The sequence below is a fragment of the Spea bombifrons genome, chromosome 8 (genome assembly GCF_027358695.1).
Source record: "Spea bombifrons isolate aSpeBom1 chromosome 8, aSpeBom1.2.pri, whole genome shotgun sequence".
In the NCBI taxonomy this organism is placed as follows: domain Eukaryota; kingdom Metazoa; phylum Chordata; class Amphibia; order Anura; family Pelobatidae; genus Spea; species Spea bombifrons.
In genome coordinates this window covers 43,272,953-43,296,625 of record NC_071094.1, presented here as the reverse complement: position 1 = coordinate 43,296,625, position 23,673 = coordinate 43,272,953, and the positions used below count along the sequence as shown (strand labels likewise).

Genomic DNA, 23,673 nt, shown 5'->3' with positions numbered 1-23,673 from the left:
TATTTAAGCCAACAAATTCATGCTTTAAGATGCATTCTTTATTAATGGGGTTGCACAGGGGCATCAGAGGGTCCCTTTAATAATACCCCATGCCACAGGGCAGGGAAATTAAACCCAACAGCCTCTATAGGGGTTTTATATTATATGCAACATAAACCAATATAGGTACAGGGAAGATAACGTCATAGGGGCAAATAATTTCTGAAAGATTCTGGCCGATTTCCCTTTTGAGCAGCACAGTGTAATTGTTCATTTCAATAAAGTTGTTTTATTTTTTTAAAAGCTAAATCTCGCGAAGCAGTAATCCCGCTGTTTGAATAGACTTTTGTCTTGACGTCATCATTAAGCGCCCATAAAGAAAACCACGCTGGTGTCGCTGAGCCTTGCCGCTCTCGCGAGGTTTTGTTGCACCGGTTCGAACATAGAACATATCGCTAGTCAAAGGAATTCGTTCAGGGCTCCGTTGCATGGTTCCGGTTGCCTTGGTAACTGCGTCAACGGGCTTACCTTTTCGTGCCAGGGCGAATAGTTGGAGTGTGACGTCACAGGAGCAATGGTAATGGCGGGAAACCAGTGCTTTTTAACCTGTTTCAGCGGCCCCGGGCTCCAGTTGTATGAGCAGTTCAGGGGGACTGTGGCTAAAAGGCCCAGCGGCGTTTGCCCTTTATGGCTAGTGGTGCCCGGACATGATATTTCGTGTTGGTTATATCCGGGCACCAGAGCCTTGTTTTTATACTTAAAAGGGTTTAAAACCTAATGCTGCATCTCTTTTATTTAGAGAGCCGGTCCCAATACCTCTCCCTTCTCTCTCTCGCTCTCCCTTCTCTCTCGCTCTCCCTTCTTTCGCTCTCCCCTCTCTCTCCCTCTCTTCCTTCTCCCTCTCTTCCTTCTCCCTCTCTTCCTTCTCCCTCTCTTCCTTCTCCCTCTCTTCCTTCTCCCTCTCTTCCTTCTCCCTCTCTTCCTTCTCCCTCTCTTCCTTCTCCCTCTCTTCCTTCTCCCTCTCTCTCTCTTCCTTCTCCCTCTCTCTCTCTTCCTTCTCCCTCTCTCTCTCTTCCTTCTCCCTCTCTCTCTCTCCCTTCTCTCTCTCTGCAGCTGCTAATCTGTGCTTTCTCTGGGGAGATGACAGACATTATTATACAACCTTCCGGTGCCTGTCGGTGAGATACGTGTAATGTATGTGTGTTTATATATACACACACGGCAGTGCACAGTATAGAAGTCCTTAAGCACTCTATAGGGTTAATAAACTGCCTTCCCTTCATGTCACTTTAGATTGTGATTAATTGTACGAGGTTCTGTATTGCCTGTGTGGTGGGTAGGTAGCCGTGTCTGCCGGTGTATTAATCAGGGTGAAATACCCCATTTATGTCTGTAGGCTTTGGTTAATGGGTTAGAATTCTGTCTGCGCCATGTACCAGATTTATGAAGCTCTTCCTGTCTCCTGATGAGATTTTAATTCTTCTTGTGTCTCCTCGCACAGCTGTTCTACTCCTTCTTTAAATCCCTCGTGGGGAAGGACGTGGTGGTCGAGTTAAAGAATGATTTGAGGTGAGAAGCGAGACTCCACGCTCCTGTGTTTTGCTGCATGTAGTATGATGACCAGGCTTTCGCTGCGTGTGGATGGAGCCCGTGGGGTTTCTAATAGCGTGTTCCCTGTCCCGGGTGTCCGAACAGTGTGCCCTCGCACCTCAATGTATAGATGCACATAGTATCCAGTATCTCCCCCGCCCTTGGCTATCCCTGGGCCAGGTTAATGTACAGTGAATGCTACAGGAATGAAAGATTATACAGTGACTGAAATAACACGTATTAGATTCTGATACAAAAGTATCCGGCCTGTCTGTTGCTTTGTTAGCGTTCTATACTGTCGGATCCGGCACACTTTGATTGCACGTATTCTTCCTGCTGCTTGTTCTCGCTGTGGCTGTTCTTACCATTTTTTTTTCTGTTTTACAGTATCTGTGGGACGCTGCATTCAGTCGATCAGGTAAGATCTTGTCATTCTCATTAAATGGGTAGAAATGTACAGGGGTGCCTTTTAACACGATGTTGGGGTGAATGACGACGATGATGAAGAATCTGGCAGCTTTAGGGCATCGCTGTTACGCAATTTCCCAGTGTCACTTGAGTAGACTTTACCGTAGGGTACAGCTAAGTAGCCCCTAATTGAACATGGGCCTTTCTTTAGAAACACCTGTTACAATTCTGCCCTCTGCTGGGCAGTCATAGAATTAAATGCCGATCATTACAGGACAAGTGGAAGCACGATATACCTCAAGCATCTAGGAAAAAAACAAAACTGAACATCTAAAAACAGCTAGTGTTTAAATGAGAGATCTTATTTCCTTTTTTTTTAGGTATATTACACACTCCTAGGGTGACGTCTCTATAATTTCCATGTCGCTTCACCCTTGCCTTCTACGGCACTGTCTTTCCATATGTGTCAAACTGATGCTTGATGCTCCATATGTGCTATACATTTAATGTAAGAAAGTAACATGTATTTGCTTCTTTTTTCAGTATCTTAATATCAAGCTGACAGATATCAGCGTGACAGATCCAGAGAAATACCCCCATATGGTAAGTCTGCTTTGCTGACTTGAGTCTCCCTCCCCTGCCTTACTCAGATGTGTAATGGAACTGTCCTTCCATCTCCTACTCGGAACAATAATCTTTCTTGGTATGACCCAGCATACTTCATGCTGCAGTCTTACTGTCCTTCAGTCACCCCTGACCTCTGTGTGAGATATAAAATATCTCTATCATAATCACACACATGTTTTCTGTTCTATGCCCTCTGCAGCTGTCTGTAAAGAACTGCTTTATCCGGGGCTCTGTGGTCCGCTATGTCCAGCTTCCAGCAGATGAGGTAGATACTCAGCTACTCCAGGATGCCGCGCGGAAAGAAGCCGTACAGCAGAAGCAGTGATCCAGCCACACTGGACGGCTCAGGGAAAGTCGGCCATGCGCGGTTTTCCTGCCTCCCTTTTTCCCTTCTGAGCTTTGGACGGAGAGGTTAAGCCGCTCACTGGCCTAACCAATTTCCAGATCATCACCGTGTTTTCCTGAATGATGCAGTGTGCTGTTGTCATAGGAACTAGGTTATTGGAGAGATGCATTGTGGGCTATGAGTGGGGATCTTTTTGTTTTTGGAAACAATTTCTATTTATATATATTTTTCATGTTTCTCTCCCATGTAAGCAGCTCGCCGGCTGTCACACTTACAATATGTCAGAATTGTTGTATTATGCAGACTTTGTTTATACAGGGTGATATCTAGTCTCCTTAACCCCTTTCTCCTATTCATTTTGGTAATAAAAACCTCGGGATCCAGTGATGGCCCACTCAAGCACAACGGCTTATCTTTTATGGCTGCTTTTCTCATGGTTCCTATTCCAGAATAATTCTAAACTGTCAGCTTCTTTTCATGTTCTGTATGTATTATGAACGCCTATATTTGTTGCTTGCTACATGGTTGCAAACGTTCCCGTGTTGAGGTCTTATATTTGCTGACGTTGTCTACATCCAACCTTTTTGTTAAAGAATGTGAGATTTATCTATAAACCCTGGTGTAAAGGCTTTATCAATCTCTAGCCGTTATAACCTCTCCTGGGCATTTTAAGGGTGCGAGAAGACTAGCAAATCAACTAAACCCATAGCATGATTGTCAAGACGTTTTAATGGGATTAACTCAATGGTATTTATCATGTACAGGACATTGGATAACTATTAATTAATTGTTGTCTGATCCTGGATGGTGGTCTTCATTGGGACGCAGGTTTGGCTGTCTGTGGAGAGAAAGGCAAGGGTTAACCGTGCAGACTGGAGCTGATGGGTATCTCATTGATAGGTTACTTTGTCTCAGTGTCCCTGGTTATTATTCCTATTTGGGGGTCCTCAGCTTCGGTGTCTGAGCCCGCGGTGCAATAAAACGGGAAGATGGGAGAGTAAGAACTTTCTGTGCCGTCTGCGAGCAGCGTTCGTCCGAATGTTATCCTTGTAACGGTTCAGAGACAGACCGATACCCGATACCCTCAGCTGGGCTTCTGGATTACGGATTAGTTTTATGTGAAGGCCGGTGCTGTTATATTACATATATGTAAGATCGTTGGTGCAGGAAGCTCATGAATCAGCCCGGATGCCCCTCTCTATCATGGAACACTGATACTCACCCCGCTCCAGAACCTTGTCACTTCCCTTTTTCAGTGTGTTTATGTTGGGCTTTATCTTCATTGCCTGTTACAATCCAGATAAAGTGAGACGGTTAACTCATAAGTAACGTCTGCCTCCCTTTGATCCCAGTTCCTGCTGCCTGTGTCACCCTTTGGGGGGGGGGGGCAGAATCCCAGTTCCTTCTGTCTGTGTCACCCTTTGGGGGGGGTTAGGAGCAGAATCCCAGTTCCTTCTGTCTGTGTCACCCTTGGGGGGGGAGGGGTAGGGGCAGAATCCCAGTTCCTTCTGTCTGTGTCGCCCAGGCAAGGCCAGTCTCACAGCTCCTTCTGGAACAGATATCTCACCTGCTGTATAAAGAAGTTTTTGACCTGCGCCTCCAGTAAAGCGTTTCCTCCTACGTCAGACACAGCTTTAAACATGAGCCCAAGCTGTCGCTCTGCGAAAAGAAGAGACGCGGGTTTACGAACACGCAAACATTTTCCTCTGGTGTGTCACCCTTCAAGGAAGGAAGAGGTATAGACGATATGTATATATTTAATATATATGTGTGCAGTAACACGTGTACCTGGCACGTCGATAGCCGCCACTTGCACCTCGCACAGAGTCAGGACATCGGACCGGTTCGGTATGATGATGGTGACGTAGCGTCCGACGAGCCCACCGCACTGAAACGACCTGGTCTCTCCTGCGGCCATGGAGGTGATGGTGGCACATCTGGAAGAGAGACTCCCAGCACTCACTGCCATGTGGCAGAGGTGGCATTGGATTGACAGACAGTACTGGCTTAGGTTCGGGGGCTGCTATGGAGAGCGTATGAAAGGATACTGGAGTTTCTCCCTTCCAGGCTCCCCTAAAAGTCATCTCAACAGCAGTGCGCTGCGGAATATGATGGCGCTATATAAATCAATTAATAACACGTTTCACCCGACAACCTTCTCTTCCTACCTGGCGTTATATACTCCAAACCCCTCCATGCTCTCCCCGATGTGAATCTCGGCCCACGGACTCTGCGTGGCCAGCGTCCCGGCCTGATTAGTGATGGTTACGTTAGAGATCATGTAGCCACGTCTCAGGTCCACGGCCCACCACGGCTGGAACTCATAGGTGGTTCTGCTGCACGATCCTTTCAGGTAGTCGGTGTTGGTGACGCCGTCTATTGAGCGGTGGGCTTCACCCTGGCCTGGAGCGGAGCTGGACTGGATGGCGTGTCCTACGAGAGCCACGTTCACAGCTGAGAGAGAGAGTCTGACATGAGACCCAATGGCTTTTTCTGGTGGGATATGGCAACGTGGCTAATGCCGGGCTCAGCCTCAGCCAGCAAACCAAATGCTTAGACACAGGTGGTCCTTGAGAGTGACGTGACCTCTAGCAATAATATTTGCACAGTGTATTAATCCACAAGTATATATATATATAGTACTACGTACGGGATATAGTAAGATGTAGGAAATAGGGGACGATTGGTGTCCAAGGGGCAAAAGGAGGGCCATGTTGTATTGGGGCGCAGAGGGTCTTCTTTTTCCCCCCTGCCTGCGGATGACTTAATCCTCATTTTAAGGACGGTTCTTACCTGTAGACACAACGCCGACTCCGTAGTTTAAAGCTGGAAATGAGAAGAAACATGTATGAAAATGTATTTAAATACATAGATTATGAATAAAAAACACAGACCCCCATGTTCCAAACCTCGGCAGCCCTGGGACCAGGTGCATGGACATATACCGGCACATATGCACGCTTACACTAAAGTTCATGCTATAAAAAGGCCCGAAGCTGCCGGGGTCTAAGAGTTGAGGTCCCCATTTGGCTTCAGATCCCTGATGCCCCTCTTTTCTAGGCGGTCGGAATGTTTGCTGGGTATGAGGGGATAGCAGGGTTCTACAGCCCTAAAAGCCCCGATAATGTGTATAGAAACAGCAGAAATGGCCTCTAAACGAAGGTATTCGTCTTGGTCGTTTGAAATAACCCTCCTTCCTCTGACCTTCTCTACGTGTCCCATCATTTCCTCTCCCCACTCTCTAATCTCACTCCTTTCCTCTACCCATTCTCTAATCTCACTTATTTTATCTCCCCACTCTCTAATCTCACTCCTTTCCTCTCCCCACTCTCTAATCTCACTCCTTTCCTCTACCCACTCTCTAATCTCACTTATTTTCTCTCCCTACTCTCTAATCTCACTTATTTTCTCTCCCTACTCTTTAATCTCATTCATTTCTCACAGGCTGTCACTTACCCCCCAGAAGAGACAGCAGACTGATCTGCATCTTGGAGGCCGAGGTGAGACGTCCTGCTCTCCCTCTCTCCTTCTCTTTCCCCCTCTCTCTCTTTCTCTTTGATTACCTTTCTCTTTTTCCTCTCAGGTGTCAGCCTCCCCCCCCCCGTCTCCTATCCCCCTACACCTGTCCAGAGTAGAATTTTGCATAACAAATTACGGGAAAAATTTCCTTAAACCCGCAAAGCCATCTCTCCGTGGATACTAACCTCACCTATAGAACTCATATCTTAAATATTCAAGGAAAACCTTCTTTTATATATATATATATATATATATATATATTGGATGTATACTGTGTATATATATATATATATATATTGGATGTATACTGTGTATATATATATATATATGTATTGGATGTATACTGTGTATATATATATATATATGTATTGGATGTATACTGTGTATATATATATTGCTACATTGATACCTAAATAGTCATTTCAAAACAATGACTATATATATTTACATGATATACATTATATATATATATATATATATATATATATATATACTGTATATAGTGCCTGCAGATTCCATAGCGCCGTTACAGTGAATATTGACAATATACAATTTGATGGTAGGAATAACACACATCAGACAAGCTGGTACAGAAGGATGCGATAGCCCTGATCCTGTGAGCTTACAATCTATCAGGGTCTGAGGGGGAATAATTCATATACTCTTCATGTATCATACGTGGCATATACAAGCGGGAGGCCGGTTTCAATGCTCGTGCGGGATTATAAAATAAAACGGCGGCGGCAGGGAGTGGGATTTCTCCCACAGCAATTTTTACTTTCGGGGACATTAAATTTAATTAAATTAAATATAATGTACCCATAATTTAATTAAATTTCTAATATATAGTTCTAATATAATATAAAAAAACCCACAAGATCTTCCTGTTTCCGGTGCGGTGAGGGATAACGCTAAATTTTGCTTTCCTAAGTAATTTTTTCAGCATGACAGACCTGCTGAGAAATGTATAAGATGTTTATATGAAATAAATGTATAATATGAGGTAATATATATGATGAGATGCGGCAGACCGGCCCTGAGTCACCGGAGGAATTCCTGCTCGTTGTGTCATTCGGACGATCGTAGAAAACAGCATTTAGCGAGAAATCCTTTTGTTTTTCTCGGCAGATTATGACACGGTATGTGTCCATGTTCGAGTTTATTAGGCGTGTTAAACCCTAATTGGTTCTTCACGTGTCAGGATTGACCTGACTAATTACATGTCTTTTGTAGTACAATTAAATTGGGCTGTAAAGACGTGGGTGCGGAACGTCGGCTACGAGATACGTTACCGGGGCCTGATACCGTGGGGGGGGGGGCGCGGAGTCTTTCCGACTTGTAACCGCGGAAGAATGTCGGCACCGGGTTATCCTGGGAATGCTGCTCCTATTAATCATATTTATTCACTAATGTAGCCATTTTTGTTACCACACATGCCGTGAGTGATGACCCCAAACATACAAACCTAGAATCTGCCGCCAGTCCCTCTATGTATATTATTATTATTTTTATTATTATTATTATTAATTTTCATATATATTTATAAGATAAGATGTAACATAAAGTAGTTTTACCATACTCATATGGTGGTAGATAAATGGAACAGCCTCCCAGCAGAGGTGGTAGAGGGTAATACAGCGAGGGTATTAAACATGCATGGGATAGACATACGGCTCCTGAATCTAAGATGAGACCAACGACTGATTAAGGTTTGATTCTTTACAGCAGGACGGGGGCCAAACTAGACGGGGGCCGAATGGGGCCGATCTGCAGGCAGGTTCTAGGTTTCTATGACTGTTTAGTTACCATTCAGGGAAGTTTGTTTATCCCCCAGCTTCTGGACAAAAACATTTAATAACACCTAGAACCGCTTATAGCCATGAAATAATAATCACATTAATGAAATAAATTATTAATCACATGACAATACAATATATTATTAATTACATAAATTAATGAAATATATTATTAATCCCAATGACATTAATGAAATAAATTATCAATCACATGACATTAATACAATATATTATTAATCACATAACTTTAATAAAATATATTATTAATCACATAACAATGAAATATATTATTAATTACATAAAATTAATGAAATATATTATTAATCCCAATGACATTAATGAAATAAATTATCAATCACATGACATTAATACAATATATTATTAATCACATAACTTTAATAAAATATATTATTAATCACATAACAATGAAATATATTATTAATTACATAAAATTAATGAAATATATTATTAATCACATAACATTAATGAAATATATTAATAATCACATGACATTAATGAAATAAATTATTAATCACATTATATTAATGAAATAAATTATCAATCACATGACATTAATGAAATAAATTATTAATCACATAACATTAATGAAATATATTATTAAGCACAATGACATTAATGAAATAAATGATCAGTCACATGATATTAATGAAATAAATTATCAATCACGTGACATTAATGAAATATATTATTAATTACATAACATTAATGAAATATATTATTAATCACAATGACATTAATGAAATATATTATTAATCACATGACATTAATGAAATATATTATTAGTCGCATGACATTAATGAAATATATTATTAATTGCATGACATTAATGAATTATATTATTAGTCGCATGACATTAATGAAATATATTTTTAAGCACACAGGACATTTAATCCATTAGGAAATATAATGAATGATTATAACGAGTCATTACATTCTGGAACATCTTGTTATAATAATAAATAATCCTATTGAGTGATACTCTGTTAACGCCGCGATGACATCACTTCTTTCTAGAACCAGGAATTTAAGAGGTTATTCTGAGGACGGGAACAGGTGGAGGAAACCCAGCGTGTGAGTCTTTTTTCCGCTAATGAATTTAAGTGTGTTTCAAGGAAGCTCCATTACCTAAATGGCAAGTTATAATCTGGATTAGATCCTCTGACACACGAGCCGCTCGTCACAGCCAAGTATTTTTAAAGTATCCTCTTATACTTCGAGATTAAAAGGTGAGTAAAAATTAGTAAACTTCCTTTAATAAACCACATCAAAGGCAAATACGCTGTCGTTTATTCATTCAGATGGGAGTGCAAATATAGTACAATATTCTCCATAATTTCCACTATTTTAAGGAATTCCTTTACTGGGAGGGCCGTAGATAAGTGGAACAGCCTCCCAGCAGAAGTGGTAGAGGGTAATACAGTGAGGGTATTAAACATGCATGGGCATACGGCTCCTCAATCTAAGACGAGACCAACAACTGATTAAGGTTTGAGTCTTTACAGCAGGAGAAATGCGACTAGACGGGGGCCGAATGGGGCCGATCTGCCGGCTGATTCTATGCATCTGAGTGTATCTATTCTGCGTCTGGACCTGTGATAGATACATGACAGATACAAGATGGATACATAATCCTCTAGATTGTAAACTGTTTGAGCAGGGCCCTCTTTACCTGTTGTTTCTGTAAATCAAATTGTTATATTATATACTACTTGGTGTGTCCAGTCTATCCATTGTACTGCGCTACAGAATGTGATGGCGCTATATAAAACAATAAATAATGATAATAATAATAGATACATGATGGATACATGATACATACTTGATAGATACATGGTGGATACACAATGGATACACGATGGATATATGATAGATACACGATGGCTACATGATAGATACATGGTGGATATCCTGTATGATGGAGACATGGTGAATAAATCATGAATATATGATGGATATATGGTGGACACAGGATGGCTATATGATGGATACATGATAATTATATGATGGATACACAATGGATACATGGTGGATATATGATGGATACATGGTGGATACAGGATGGATATATGATGGATACATGGTGGATAAATGATGGATACATGGTGGATACAGGATGGATATATGATGGATATATGATGGATAAATGATGGATATATGATGGATATATGATGGATACAGGATGGATATATGATGGATATATGATACATACATGAGGGATACACAATGGATACATGGTGGATACATGGTGGATATATGATGGATAAATGGTAGATACAGGATGGATACAGGATGGATACATGATGGATATATGATACATACATGAGGGATACAGCGTTATTTCGCACTCAGCTGGTGTTGATGGACATGGCTGATGGGGAAGGGAAGGAGTGTAATACGGAAAGGGCGGATCTGTGTAAACAGAAGCAGGTTTATGACAGCGACAGCGTGATTAATGGGGCCTTTTACAAGATACCAGCTGACACATTTAAGGAATGGAGCGCAGACTTTTCACTTAGATGTCCCGGTTGGATCCACGCATCATGTTCTAGACTCCGCGACGCACCTAAAATCCGCTCTACTGGAAAAATATTCTCTGTGAATCCAAAAAGTTTCCCCAAGGAGTAAAATATCTGAATTCTTGGGACAGGTACGTACCGAACGGAGCTTTACGCGCATTTCTTGCATTATATATATTTTATGCATTCACTATAAAATATTATTATTTATAATATATATTTATAACAATTATAATATGTTATTATATTAAAATAGAATTCTCCAGCAGATCGGCCCGTTTCTCCTGCTGTAAATATGTGAAAATATACATATATGTATGTATAGTTGTGTATGGATATGTATAGATATGTATGTATGGATGCGTATGATATGTACAGATATGTATGTATAGATATGTATGTATAGATGCGTATGATATGTACAGATATGTATGTATAAATATGTATGTATATGTATAGATATGAATGTATAGATGCGTATGGATATGTATGTATATATATGGATATATACGGCTGTATCTCTACATGTCAGCCTACGCTTATAAATATTAATAGGTCTCTCATATCCACTTAGCCGAGTATTTAAGGCCTGTTAATGCTGCTTTACTGCGAGACAGTCATCCATATAATCCCTCAATAGAGGAAGACGAGGACTCCGCTCCTCCCTGGGCGAACGATGACAAAGCCATGACTGTCGAGGGACTGTTACCAAATAGTGTGGAGTCTGAGCAGCTATGGGCAATACCTGGGAACTCTCAGGGCTTTTTTTGCCCCAATCTCAGGGGCAGGTTCTCAGGGTCACAGTCTGGAGCCGAATGCAGGTGTATTTTTAAATAATGATAAGTCAGTGTCTCCATGACGACCGGTATTAGAGTCATTTGGGTAACACATTTGGCGAGATGACTACATAAAATCTTCCTGATGGGCTATTAAAGGGTTATATGTCGAGTCTCGGGACAGTTCCCAGGTATGGTTATAGGAGGATGATGGCCGCACACGGCCAGTGAATGCCATTTGATGCGGCTGCTTCTTTTTTGAAGCTGTGCAGCAGGGATCAGAGCCCATTACTGCGTGATGTCATCATGCGCGACGTACAGCTAGTTAAGTCATTTAGTGACTCAAAACAATGAGAAGCCAATTTACACACATTTTAGAAAATTTGGGTGAAATATTATTCATGTTCCATTTTTCTAATTTGGTTTTCGCATTTCTTCTGAAAAAATCTGGGCCACGGGATCACCCTAATTCATGCCTACCAACTGCCCCGCTTCGAGCGGGACAGTCCCGATTTTGTCCCACATCAGGACAGAGGTAGAGCTCAGTGGGACTCGGTGCTGATTTTATTCTCCAGCGTCTGTGACTTTCAGCTGAAAATCCTTAATATGAGAAGGTCTCCTACAAACAAATGTATAGAAATACAATGTATAGAAATACAATGGGGATTTCAAGCCAGTGAGGCCTAATAACACACAGGCGTACCCGACTTGCCCCCAAGCGTCAGAGTTTTTACCCCGTCTCAGGGATTTGGGGTACTCATTCACTATTCACGTTGTGCTATATCCCAGCTGAAATCCCTGCTTGAATACAGGTGACTTCACTCACAATACATTATCCCCTGACAAGCCATGGCTTTGATACGGGAAGTAATTACCGCCATTTGTTGCCACGAGTCACTGAAATGAGATGCTAGAGATGGGCTATCAAAATGTTCAAGGTTCGCAACTAATTTAATAAACCAAATCCTGCCACCATCTTGTTCGAGTAAGAGTTTAAAAAAAAACCCTATAGAAAATATATAGTGGTGGCAACTCCCATCACAAAAAATCCATGCAATGAGCGAGGACTTTGATGCAATGACTCCCACGTGACAACCAGCTCTGTCAATGTTATTGCATCAGGCAGGCTGCAGTTACAACTCCTAACCATTAGGTGTCAGTATAGAGCATGGGCCCCAATTTGGGGTGTCCTCAGAATGCCTGACTGAAACTGTACATAAAAAGAAAAACTGGAAGCTCTTAATATGATATGGCATAGTGTATTTATTATTTCCGGTTGGTTATATGATCGTAAAGACCACAGCGGAGTTATGAGGGGTTTTTAGTCTGGCAATGGCCCCTCTGTACTCCAGACATGTCTGTGGCAGCTAAGTATGGGCACGTCAGGGCCCCAAAGGCCGACGAGCTGAGGGCGGAAATAGGAAGTCAGAGAAAGACGAAAATACACGTGGGTGATGGGAGTGACGTCATTGCAGCGGAACTAAGAGGAGAGAGAAGTCTGTGAGCGAGAGAATAAGGTGAATTAAAAACTAATAATTTATAGAAAGAGGGCTAATAACCTGAGAGGGAGACGGGGCAGGGGCGCTTAGAGGAGGGGCCGTTACTGTAAGATAACTGGATGTACAGTGTATTGTATAATCAGTCCATATGTCACTCAAAGTGGTAAAAGTGTCATTCTGAATGAAAATGTAACCAAAATACCCAGTTTTTTGGGGAACTGCCCCATTATGTTAATGTACATTTTTTATTGATATATACATTTTTTTAATCAGAGATTTTTTGTATACATTTATTGCTTTTCACATTACGTAGCGTTACGCCCATCATTCCTGGTAGCGCCGGATGCCAAAACCCTCACCGCCTCGTGCGTTTTTCTTCAGCACGTAGGTTGTTGCCATAGAAACTGAAAAGGGCTTCTTAAAGTTTCTGTGATTAAACCTTCGGTGGAAGGAACAACGTGACGCGTCTGCCAAGGTGTATTTCCTTACCTTGCTAGGGGGAAGAGATTTGTTAACGGACCGTTTTACACCTACGGGTTCTCCTTTTTGCCGAAATGTTATTTCTCACATTTTTTTTTGTTTTAGGTCCCTCTCTCTCAGTTTGCGATGGCGACTCTCTACCTACCTCTCTCCTCTTCCTCTGACCCTCGGTGTCTCTGGGTGCGAGTCTCCAGACAGTTCTCTTGTCACTCTCGCCCTAAAGTCCAGGAGGTCTCTTCTGGCCCCCGAGGTCTCCCTCTGCCCTGCTTGCTCACACCATCCTCAGGATCTGTATGGGGTCCTTGGGCCGTATCTTACATGCTGGCTCCGGACATCCTCTCTGGCTGCGGAGACCCCCGAAGCTGTGCGCTCATTAAGCAATGGGTGAACTACGCGGAGTCAGACCTGCTGCCCTCCACCTATGGATTAGAACATGCGCAGGTACTGATGGGCAGCTGGACGTCCAGGGAGCTCTCCTTAGTTCTGGGGTCTCTCTCTCTCTGCATCTAACAGCAGAACTTTCTGTCTCTCTATAGCAAGAGAGGGAACACAGAAATGTAGGCTTTGATGGCACATAAGAACCATTTATCTATCCCATGCATGTGTAAATCCCTCACTGTATTCGCCTCTACCACTTCTGCTGGGAGGCTGTTCCACTTACCATCCTTTTGTTTTATCTTGCATTCCATCTAAGCCTCTGACCCTCTAGTTGTAGATTATTGCCTCTTCTTCCAATCCCTTACTGAAATCCATTATCTACCCCCCCCGTCTATTGTTTTATCAAAGCAGGTTAGTCTTTGCGGGTCTCCCTACATTTAGATATTTAACAGTATTTCCCGGTTACCGGGTTTACGTTACGTTTCTTGTATTAAAGTTTTGTATGAATGTTCTCTGTCTCTGTCAGGAAAGAGATCGGGCTTATCTAGAACTTCAGAGAATTCTGGGTTTTCTGGACCATCACCTGAAGGTGCGCACTTACCTGGTGGGGGAGAGACTTAGTCTAGCGGACATCGCCGTGTCCTGCTGTCTCATCCATCCCTACAGCAAGGTATGTCTCTTAATCACGATAGGAACGTTTCACTCTCCTCTCTAATGCTCATCGCACGTCTATAAACTTCCTTCATCCTCCATAACTTGTTCTCCCAACTCTGCTTATATTCCGTGCCCTGTCTGCTGACTCCATAACTCTCTTTGTATGTTTTCTTTACTCTCTACTACCTTCTTTTTCTTCATTCTTGCTTTTTGGGTTTCAGTTCCTTTTATTATTTTTGCTGTCCTATTTTTTTTCAGGTCCTCTCTCCATCTGTTAGAGATAATCTCCCAAACGTCACCCGCTGGTTCCTAACCTGTGTCAGCCAACAACAGTTTCAGGAGGTCTTGGGAGAGGTGACTCTGCTCGGCGCAGGTAAACTGACCCACAGGACAACGTTTCCTTAACTGATGGCACGCAAAGCATTGGCGGCTTTAGAAGGACCGATAATTTGGGTGGACAACAGTCCGTTGGAAGAGAAAGTGGGGATGTTTTACAGAAGTTGCCCGAAAACCGTAAGACGTACCCCGACCCGTTACCCTTTTCTCTCTTTTGCTCTATAGAGACCGATACTTCTTCTACCTCAGCTGCCCCAACTAACACCACGGCTCCTGCGAAGACGCCTGCCCAACTGAAGAAAGAGTCCAAGAAGAAAGAGAAGCTTGAACGCTTTCAGCAGAAGCAAGAAAAGATCAAAGGCCAGCAGACAGAGGTGGTACGGCAGCGTCAGAACATTAAACTTCCCCGGTCATTGGGCTCTGTGTAAATATCTTAATTTAAATGTATTTGTTTCTCTTGGTGTAGAAAAAACCAAAAGCAGAAAAGAAAGAGAAGAAGGAGTTGGGGGTGATCACATACGACATCCCGACCCCTCCAGGAGAGAAGAAAGGTACGGACCGGCGGCGGAGCTCAGCATACGCCTCAGTGTGAATATAAATATTTGATGAAGAATATTTGCCCCTTGACCAATCATATTCTTTCGCTTTTGATCCCGCGTTCTTTTAGACATCCAGGGTCCGATGCCGGATTCCTATAGTCCTCATTATGTAGAGGCTGCTTGGTATCCATGGTGGGAAAAGGAAGGCTTCTTTAAACCAGAGTATGGGGTGAGTGTTATCAGCCCGGTCACTACAGTCTCTGTTCCAGATGGTAATAAGGGATCAAGCTCTAAATGTTTGCCCTTCTTGCATTTCAGAGGTCAAGCATTTCGGACCCCAACCCCAAGGGTATGTTCATGATGTGTATCCCACCCCCAAATGTGACCGGATCTCTCCATTTAGGACACGCGCTCACTAACGCCATCCAGGACAGTCTGACTCGATGGTGAGTAGGAAGAGAGGGCTTGGGACGGGACAGGAGACGCAGCTATATGTATAGAATAGAGTTTAGCTTCCTCTGTCTGATTGACACGAGCTAATGATCGAGTCACTCGTTGACATGTAAGGAGAGGAAGGGCTCCTGCGTTCCGAGGAGATCGATTTATTGGAAGCCTTTCCCTCCCTGTCCAGGCATCGGATGCGCGGGGAGCTAACGCTGTGGAACCCGGGATGTGACCACGCGGGAATCGCCACCCAAGTGGTGGTGGAGAAGAAGCTTTGGCGCGAGAAAGGGAAAACCCGACACGACCTGGGGAGGTCTGAGTTCATAGAGGAGGTGTGGAAGTGGAAGAGCGAGTAAGTCTGTCGGTAAATAACGTGCGCTTCTCAATCCTTTTGTATTTAAATTGACATCCGTGTCCGTTTTCTGACATCTTCCAGGAAGGGTGACCGGATTTACCACCAGCTGAGGAAACTGGGGAGTTCTCTGGACTGGGACAGAGCCTGTTTCACTATGGACCCCGTGAGGACCCTTCTATACCCTTCTCCTTTGTCTGTCCACCTGCTTCCAGCAGACGTTCTTACTCTTGTCCCTCTGTTTAGAAACTCTCCTTGGCCGTCCAGGAGGCTTTCATCCTTCTCCACGAAGCTGGGGTGATTTATCGCAGCAAGCGCCTCGTCAACTGGTCCTGCACGCTCAACTCTGCCATATCAGACATAGAGGTAGGGCAATAATGGGGGAATTAAAAGCCAAACGCATGCAGGTTAAGTGGGATGAGTTCTGAGGAAGTAGTGAAGCTTGGGGAGGGCCGTGTAACCCTGCCGTATAAATGCTGGGAATGTCGGAGGACAAACCCCAGACGATTTAACCATTAAAAGGAGGGAAGGGTAAAAGTTCAGTTTAGCAGCAAGCGTTACAATACAGAGATTCTTTGCTCCAGGTGGACAAGAAGGAACTGAGTGGACGTACAATCCTTCCCGTGCCCGGCTACAAAGAAGGTGTGGAGTTCGGGGTCCTGGTATCCTTTGCCTACAAAGTAGTGGAGACAGGTAATGGTGAATCTGGATTTCTTCTTATGGGCTGCTATTGCCTCGTTTATCCATAAGCGACCACTCCAATCGCGTGTCTCTTCTGCACTTCCCAGATGAGGAGGTTATCGTGGCCACCACTCGAGTGGAGACCATGCTGGGTGATACAGCTGTGGCCGTGCATCCCGAAGACCAGAGGTACCAGGTGGGTAGCGCTGCTCCAGCAGAGAAAAGGTTAATAAAACAATAATTAATCGTAACCACATCCAACGCTTTCCATCCACTACGCAGCATTTAAGAGGAAAGTACGTGATGCATCCCTTCTCTTTCCGTCTGCTCCCCGTCGTCTTCGATGAGTTTGTGGACATGAGCTTTGGGACCGGTGAGTAAAGAATAACATTTTGGGGTGAGAACAGCTGATTCTGTCACTTTTATTTTTTTACATGGTATTTATTTTTCCTCCTCCTCCCAGGTGCTGTGAAGATCACCCCCGCGCACGATCAGACTGATTACGAGGTTGGGATGAGACACTCCCTGGAGTTTATTAATATCATGGATGATAACGGAAAACTCGTCAACGTCCCCGAGCCGTTCCTGGTGAGGAGGAGCTGGAACCAGCGATATGTTTTAAAAGTCGTTGTTGGCGTTTTTTCCCCCTTTTTAACTCTTGTTGTCATTTTTGTGTTGTTTAGGGAATGAAGCGTTTTGAGGCAAGAAAAGCTGTTTTAGAAGCACTGAAAGTAAAAGGTCTATTTAAAGAAATTAAAGACAACCCCATGGTCGTCCCAATCTGCAGGTAAAAACAGATGGAAGGAGCTGTGAGTCTGCCCCTTCCCCCAGCAGGGCAAACGACAGGAGGAGTCCCTAATCTGCCCTTCCATTTGCAGTAAGCGCAGTAATTTCCTCTTTTTCCTCCCCAGCCGTTCCAAGGACATCGTTGAGCCTCTGTTAAAGCCCCAGTGGTACGTCCGCTGCGACGAGATGGGGAAGAAAGCGGCCGACGCTGTCCGCGACGGACATCTGACAATCAAACCTGAATTCCACAACAAGACCTGGTTCACCTGGATGGATAATATCAGGTGCCGTATCTCCAGACCCGACATCCCCAAACACCTCTGTGTATGCCGACGTGGCGTGTAATGTATAGTAATTCACCGCATCGTTCTCCTGCAGGGATTGGTGCATCTCTCGCCAGCTGTGGTGGGGACATCGAATTCCCGCGTACTTTGTTACCATCGATGACCCGTCCGTCCCGGCAGGAGAGGTGAGTGCCGGGAATACCCTGAACGTAGTTTGAAATGTTACAGCTTAGTCCTGTGGATGAATAATGTGAGCCGTGTAGTGGGTTAGGACTCCTCTCGTGGTTGGCTGTCGCGGATTGTTTTATGGAGGGTAACCAGATTTGGTTCTTTGTACATGCAGGATACCGACGGCAAGTACTGGGTCAGCGGCCGCTCAGAGGAGGAAGCAAGAGAGAAGGCGGCAAAACTGTTTAATGTGGAACCCGGGAAAGTTTCTCTGCGCCAAGGTACGTCTTCCATGACTGAGTGTAGGACTCGCTCTGAGAATAGTATTCCTGGCATATTGGGGTCTGGTACCTCTAGGGTGGGCACTGTGTGGGATGATGTACATTCTGTCTCTTTGTTGCAGACGAGGACGTTCTTGACACCTGGTTTTCATCGGGAATTTTCCCCTTCTCCATTTTCGGATGGCCCAATGAGGTGATGTCATTAATGAGTTTTTCTGTGTTCGTCCTTCTTTGGTGAATTGGATTTAACAGATTGCGTTTGATGTTGCTGATCATGCAGAGTACATCTGCGTTATACCGGCCCCCGCCGTGCCCGGTGATTGTCTGGCTGGTATCACCGCTAACTACATGGTTTTAGTGCTCGAGACACTCGGGGTCCCCCAGGATTTCAGTTTACACAAACCCGCCTTTAAGGTTCCTAGGTCATACGTTTAATTTTGTGAATGAAATGATTATAGTCTTATTGGTCCAAGAGACGCTGGAGCCTGCAGCCAACCTTTTATTGGACCAACATAGAAAAAGATGTCGCGTAAGCTTTCGGGACCTCAGACTTTCGCTTTCCGTCGGCGGAAGAGATCTAAGATTGCTTTTATGCCTGCTTTTATGGATGATGTATATCTCTTTGTGTTGTTGTCCCCTTGTCCTCTCTCATGTTAATTAACCCGTTACTTCCTTTGCCCCAGACTGAAGATCTCAATGTTTTCTATCCCGGTACGCTGTTGGAGACCGGCCATGACATCCTTTTCTTCTGGGTAGCCCGTATGGTGATGCTCGGCCTCACGCTAACCGGAAAACTGCCCTTCAAAGAGGTAAAGTCTCTGAGTGCTGCCTCGCGGCGTTTCCTTCGTGTGCTCCGTGTCGCTGTTATGTCATCAGATTACAATTTTGTTAAAACACCCCTCGCCTCTGTTTGTATTTCTTCTCTCGCTTATTGTATACCTCGTGTAGATATATTCTCATATCTCATGGTCTCTCTGCTCCTCCCTCTGTCTCAGGTTTACCTCCATGCCGTAGTCCGTGATGCCCACGGACGGAAGATGAGCAAATCCCTTGGAAATGTCATCGACCCCCTGGATGTGATCAATGGAATTACTCTGGAGGTAAAGACAAGGAAAGGCTAAGGGGAAGGGGGTTTGATGTGGGTAACCTCGTGGTGGTCACTGAATCTGTCGTTCTTCTTTCAGGGTCTCCATGCTCAGCTCCTGGACAGTAACTTGGACCCTGCAGAGCTGGAGAGAGCCAAAGACGGACAGGTAAGTCAACGTACATTGATCCTTTTATACCCCTGTCTGAGCGATCAGTCCAAACTAAACCGTATCTTTACCCCTCCAGAAATCTGACTACCCCGGTGGGATCCCAGAGTGTGGGACGGACGCTCTGCGGTTCGCTCTGTGTGCATATACCAGCCAGGGTGAGTATATACGCCGCGTGCCGCGTGTCGTGTGTGAGGCTGTATGTCGGATCAGATGATGTTTAGTGAAGTTACTTCTCTCTTTTCTCGCCCCGTTCTTTTCTGTCCTCGGCTCTATTCATTTCTTCGTTCTCCGTTCGCCCTGCGCCTCCTTTCTCAGGCCGGGACATTAACCTGGATGTGAACAGGATTCTGGGTTATCGTCATTTCTGCAACAAACTCTGGAACGCAACCAAGTTTGCGATGAGGAGCCTGGGAGACGGGTATATCCCCCCCGAGTCTTCGCTGGTGAGTGGGGCTTTTAAACCTCTAATCCTCTCACCCTAAAAACTAGCGGTGGACCTCATAGCGTACGATTTATCGTTTAGATTGTTGAATGCATTTTGTTGTTACCGGTAAGTTACTTATTAGCGACGGTCTCAGAATGAACCCACGTGGAGAGATAACCGAGGTGTATAATAAGTTCTTTAGCGGTTCGACCGCATACCAAATGTAACAAGACCTTTCCGTCTCTCTCAGACCACCGGACAGGAGAGTAACGCGGACCTCTGGATTCTGAGCCGTCTCAGCCTAGCGGTGGAACTTTGCAACACTGGATTCCATAACTACGACTTCCCCGGAATCACCACGGCTGTGTATAACTTCTGGCTCTATGAGCTGTGTGACGTTTACTTGGTGAGAACCCCTTTCTGGCGGCTCCGTGTCCTCTGTCCGTGTCGAGGCAAGATATCTGTCTTACTTACTCGTCGTCCCCCCCCCCCCCCCCCGTCCTCTCTTTCTCTGCCAGGAGTGTTTGAAACCCGTGTTCTCTGGTTCCGACGATGTGGTGAAAGCCGTGGCCAGGAACACTCTGTACACGTGTCTGGACGCTGGTCTCCGGCTCCTCTCCCCTTTCATGCCGTTCCTTACAGAAGAACTGTACCAGCGGCTACCCCGCCGCGCCGCTGCGCAGCACCCCAGCATCTGCGTCACCCCCTACCCTGATGCCACGGAGGTGAGAAATCCCTCCGGGAACGGATCAAAAGCAACGTTACAAAGTGTTTTAAGAGGGTGGTGGAACAGCAGAGGGGAATTAAAGCCTGCGTGGGACGGGCATAAGGCTATCCAAGGGCCACGTATGGAGTGAGGTCTTCACAGCAGCCAGAAAATGGTCCCAATGGTCCTTATCTGACAGTTCTGGGTGGTTTTGGTGCCGACGTTACTCTCACCCCAAAGTCAGGGCGCCCTCTGATCTGAGCTTTTGTTTCTGTTGCAGTTCCACTGGCGAGATGAGGAAATCGAGAAAAACATGGATCTGGCTCTGTTGCTGGTGAAGTCGATCCGGTCTCTGCGTGCCGATTATAACCTCACCAAAACAAAGGCTGACTGTGAGTCGGGGGATACAGAGGATAATGTACTTGCTATTCCCGGCGTGAGGCATAGGCCCGCGCAGCTCTGTTTTTATGTGCGTAACCGTTGTTTGGAAAGACGGAACCGGTTTGAATGTCTGAATAGCGAATCGGGGATAGATGTGTGAAGATTTAGACTGGGGAAGGAATAGTTCGTTATTTTAGTTATTTATTGTAAAAAATAATTAACGTGCCTTGCGTTTAAAAACTAATGGCGGCTGGAAACCTCTCTCTAACGCTATAATGCGACTCTTCCCCCCCCCCCCCCCCGCAGGTTACGTGAAATGCCAGGATGCGGAAACACGTTCCGTAGTAAAGGCTTACACTTCTTACATCACCGTTCTGTCTTCGACGAACTCCCTGATTATCTTGCAAGCCGAGGACCCAGCGCCGCTTGGCACCGCCGTCAACACCGCATCCGACAAAGCCACCGTCTACCTTAGTCTCAAGGTAACCATCCGGCCCCCATCTAGCCTGTCCGTTTCTCCTGATGTAGAGATTCAAACCTTAATCAGTCGTTGGTCTCGTCATAGATTCAGGAGCCGTATGTCTATCCCATGCATGTTTACTACGCTCACTGTATTACCCTCTGCCACTTCTGCTGGGAGGCTGTTCCACTTATCTACCACCCTCTCAGCAGAGTAAAACTTCCTTGCACTCACATACCAGACATGAACTGAGAATGTGCCTTTGACACGCAGCTGCGTGTTTGAGCACGACAGAAACCCATTTATTGGGGTCATTCTGAAAGTGTCGCCGATACCACATATTTACTGTTCCACCTACTCTGCTGGATTTAACATCTTCCTTCGTTAAATTCCCAACCGTTCCTGGAAATAATTCTGTAATCGTGCCTTGTTCCTCATTTTTCCCGGGAACGGCTAATTGTCATGCGACACAATAAAAAGGGCACCGATAGGTTGTTGCTGTAGAAAGTGAAGAGAGAGACTCTGTTTTTATGTTACTTAAACCTTAAGAGGAAGGAACGAATTTAAAGTCCAGCGTAAGGTCTGCTCGTTTGGTTGACGGTCAGTTAATGTGTAAGTGGAACGGCAGATTTAAAGGGCCGGAAACGTTTGGCATTCCCTCTGTTATTATGGGAAACGCTGAAGTCTCACTCTCACTCACTCTCTCACTCCCCCTCTCTCTCCCTCACAGGGTCTGATTGACGTAGAGAAGGAGCTCTCCAAGCTGCAGACAAAGAGATCCGACCTGAGCCGACAGCTGGAAAAACTGAAAGAGCGGGTGGCAGGTGCAGATTATCGCACCAAAGTACCCCCCGCGGTGCAGCAGGGAGACTCCGACAAGGTGAGATGGGGGCGAGCGGGCATGAGTGGCAGATCTTACCGGTGGGACTAGAGGGGTGGCGTGGGGGGGGGGTGTAACTGTTAGTGAATAGATACAGCCGTCGGGGCACTTACTGAATTATTTTCCAAAACCTTTTTGTTTTGATGCCAGCGAAACATACGGACAGATTTTCTGCTCGACTGATAATTGATGAAAGCCCCTTTATTTCCTCCTTTTCTGGGAGTGTCGGGTCGGCTGTAACTCCGTCTTCACTCCGTCTCCACTCTCTCTCGCTTCCCGGATCGCTCTCACCTGTCACTTTCTCCTTTTGTGCGTCTCTCACTCGATCTCCATCTCTCCGCAGATCAAACAGATCGAGACGGAGCTTCAGAAGGTGGAAGAAGCGACGGTGAGCTTCCAGCAGATGGTTTAATATATTCTTTAGTCGCCCAGACCCGCCGCTGCCTGAGGGTGGTTTTAGTTTTGTTTGTTTTTTTTGTTTTTTACCAACATGCGCTGTAATGCAGAAAACCCAAAAAACATCGAATTTAATAAATTCCGTAGAAAACAAGAAAAGCTACTGTTTGATTATTTGTCGGATTGGATGGGGTTGGATCTAAGGGTGATTATTTATTAAATGCGATCAGTAAAGGTGGTGATTGGGGTCAGGATTTGGTAACATCGTGACGATGGAGCGTAACGTGTCAAAATAAGTTTTTGTGAAAAGGAAGGGGTCTTCTACCAGAGGATATGAGAGCCGTTTGGGCCGGAGGGGGGCTCGCCGAGGCTTCTGCTGGGTTGTGCTTAATCCTTTTCTCACGCCTCCCCCTGCTACGTGGTATTGTGGTGACACAAAAGACTCGTGACCTCATGCACGCACGGAAAGGTTCACACAAAGAAGGCACGCAAACAATGCGCGTGACGGGCACGGACACACAATCACCCGCAGACACACCACGGCATCTAGCGTTGCATACGATGGCTGCGTTCTGTTGGTTTCTTTAGTCATTCATAAATTTGTGTGTCTGTGTGAGTGTGCGTGTCTGTGCGAGTGTGCGTGTGTGTGAGCTTTGCTGCACAATTACTTCCTCTAGTCTGTTTTTAACACTTTTTTTTTACATCCTTTA

At 44.9% G+C, this 23,673-nt stretch overlaps 3 protein-coding genes across 4 annotated transcripts; 2 read left to right on the top strand and 1 right to left on the bottom strand.

Annotated features, from left to right (window-relative positions):
* The first annotated feature begins 348 nt into the window (after positions 1 to 348).
* LSM2 (LSM2 homolog, U6 small nuclear RNA and mRNA degradation associated) lies at positions 349 to 3,355 on the top strand. The gene is made up of 5 exons (XM_053472561.1): positions 349 to 556; positions 1,481 to 1,548; positions 1,957 to 1,987; positions 2,521 to 2,580; positions 2,804 to 3,355. The coding sequence occupies exons 1-5, from the start codon at positions 554 to 556 to the stop codon at positions 2,927 to 2,929; spliced, it is 288 nt and encodes a 95-aa protein (XP_053328536.1). The 5' UTR covers positions 349 to 553; the 3' UTR covers positions 2,930 to 3,355.
* Positions 3,356 to 3,703: 348 nt separating this feature from the next.
* Positions 3,704 to 6,466, bottom strand: LOC128503668 (fucolectin-like). The gene is made up of 7 exons (XM_053473838.1): positions 6,407 to 6,466; positions 5,744 to 5,776; positions 5,119 to 5,404; positions 4,739 to 4,887; positions 4,518 to 4,609; positions 4,173 to 4,236; positions 3,704 to 3,788 (listed from the first exon to the last, which is right to left on the bottom strand). The coding sequence occupies exons 1-7, from the start codon at positions 6,435 to 6,437 to the stop codon at positions 3,730 to 3,732; spliced, it is 714 nt and encodes a 237-aa protein (XP_053329813.1). The 5' UTR covers positions 6,438 to 6,466; the 3' UTR covers positions 3,704 to 3,729.
* Positions 6,467 to 13,674: 7,208 nt separating this feature from the next.
* On the top strand, positions 13,675 to 23,077 carry VARS1 (valyl-tRNA synthetase 1). 2 transcript variants are annotated; one of them, XM_053473026.1, is made up of 30 exons: positions 13,675 to 13,998; positions 14,462 to 14,605; positions 14,848 to 14,962; positions 15,151 to 15,299; positions 15,392 to 15,476; positions 15,593 to 15,693; positions 15,783 to 15,910; positions 16,096 to 16,260; positions 16,345 to 16,426; positions 16,507 to 16,626; positions 16,845 to 16,953; positions 17,049 to 17,137; positions 17,224 to 17,314; positions 17,405 to 17,529; positions 17,625 to 17,728; positions 17,853 to 18,011; positions 18,106 to 18,196; positions 18,355 to 18,460; positions 18,583 to 18,653; positions 19,144 to 19,269; positions 19,456 to 19,560; positions 19,645 to 19,713; positions 19,793 to 19,871; positions 20,032 to 20,159; positions 20,391 to 20,546; positions 20,659 to 20,865; positions 21,127 to 21,238; positions 21,534 to 21,709; positions 22,418 to 22,567; positions 22,911 to 23,077. In XM_053473026.1, exons 1-30 carry the CDS (start codon positions 13,684 to 13,686, stop codon positions 22,977 to 22,979), a joined length of 3,726 nt encoding a protein of 1,241 aa, XP_053329001.1. In that variant the 5' UTR covers positions 13,675 to 13,683; the 3' UTR covers positions 22,980 to 23,077. The 2 variants fall into 2 exon arrangements, with proteins under 2 accessions (XP_053329001.1, XP_053329000.1); XM_053473025.1 differs by having other exon boundaries at positions 15,151 to 15,302.
* Positions 23,078 to 23,673: the final 596 nt, after the last annotated feature.

What these genes read in the sequence shown, in the direction of transcription:
- LSM2 (XM_053472561.1), top strand. An exon ending in GAGTTAAAGAATGATTTGAG is followed by an intron (nt 1,549 to 1,956) that starts GTGAGAAGCGAG and finishes TCTGTTTTACAG; the next exon opens with TATCTGTGGGACGCTGCATT. An exon ending in CAGAGAAATACCCCCATATG is followed by an intron (nt 2,581 to 2,803) that starts GTAAGTCTGCTT and finishes TGCCCTCTGCAG; the next exon opens with CTGTCTGTAAAGAACTGCTT.
- LOC128503668 (XM_053473838.1), bottom strand. Translation starts at nt 6,437, where the DNA reads ATGCAGATCAGTCTGCTGTCTCTTCTGGGGG. An exon ending in AGTCGGCGTTGTGTCTACAG is followed by an intron (nt 5,405 to 5,743) that starts GTAAGAACCGTC and finishes TCTCTCTCTCAG; the next exon opens with CTGTGAACGTGGCTCTCGTA. An exon ending in TTTGGAGTATATAACGCCAG is followed by an intron (nt 4,888 to 5,118) that starts GTAGGAAGAGAA and finishes TCTCTCTTCCAG; the next exon opens with ATGTGCCACCATCACCTCCA.
- VARS1 (XM_053473025.1), top strand. Translation starts at nt 13,684, where the DNA reads ATGGCGACTCTCTACCTACCTCTCTCCTCTTCCTCTGACCCTCGGTGT. An exon ending in CAGGACAGTCTGACTCGATG is followed by an intron (nt 15,911 to 16,095) that starts GTGAGTAGGAAG and finishes CTCCCTGTCCAG; the next exon opens with GCATCGGATGCGCGGGGAGC. An exon ending in TCAATGGAATTACTCTGGAG is followed by an intron (nt 19,561 to 19,644) that starts GTAAAGACAAGG and finishes TTCTTCTTTCAG; the next exon opens with GGTCTCCATGCTCAGCTCCT.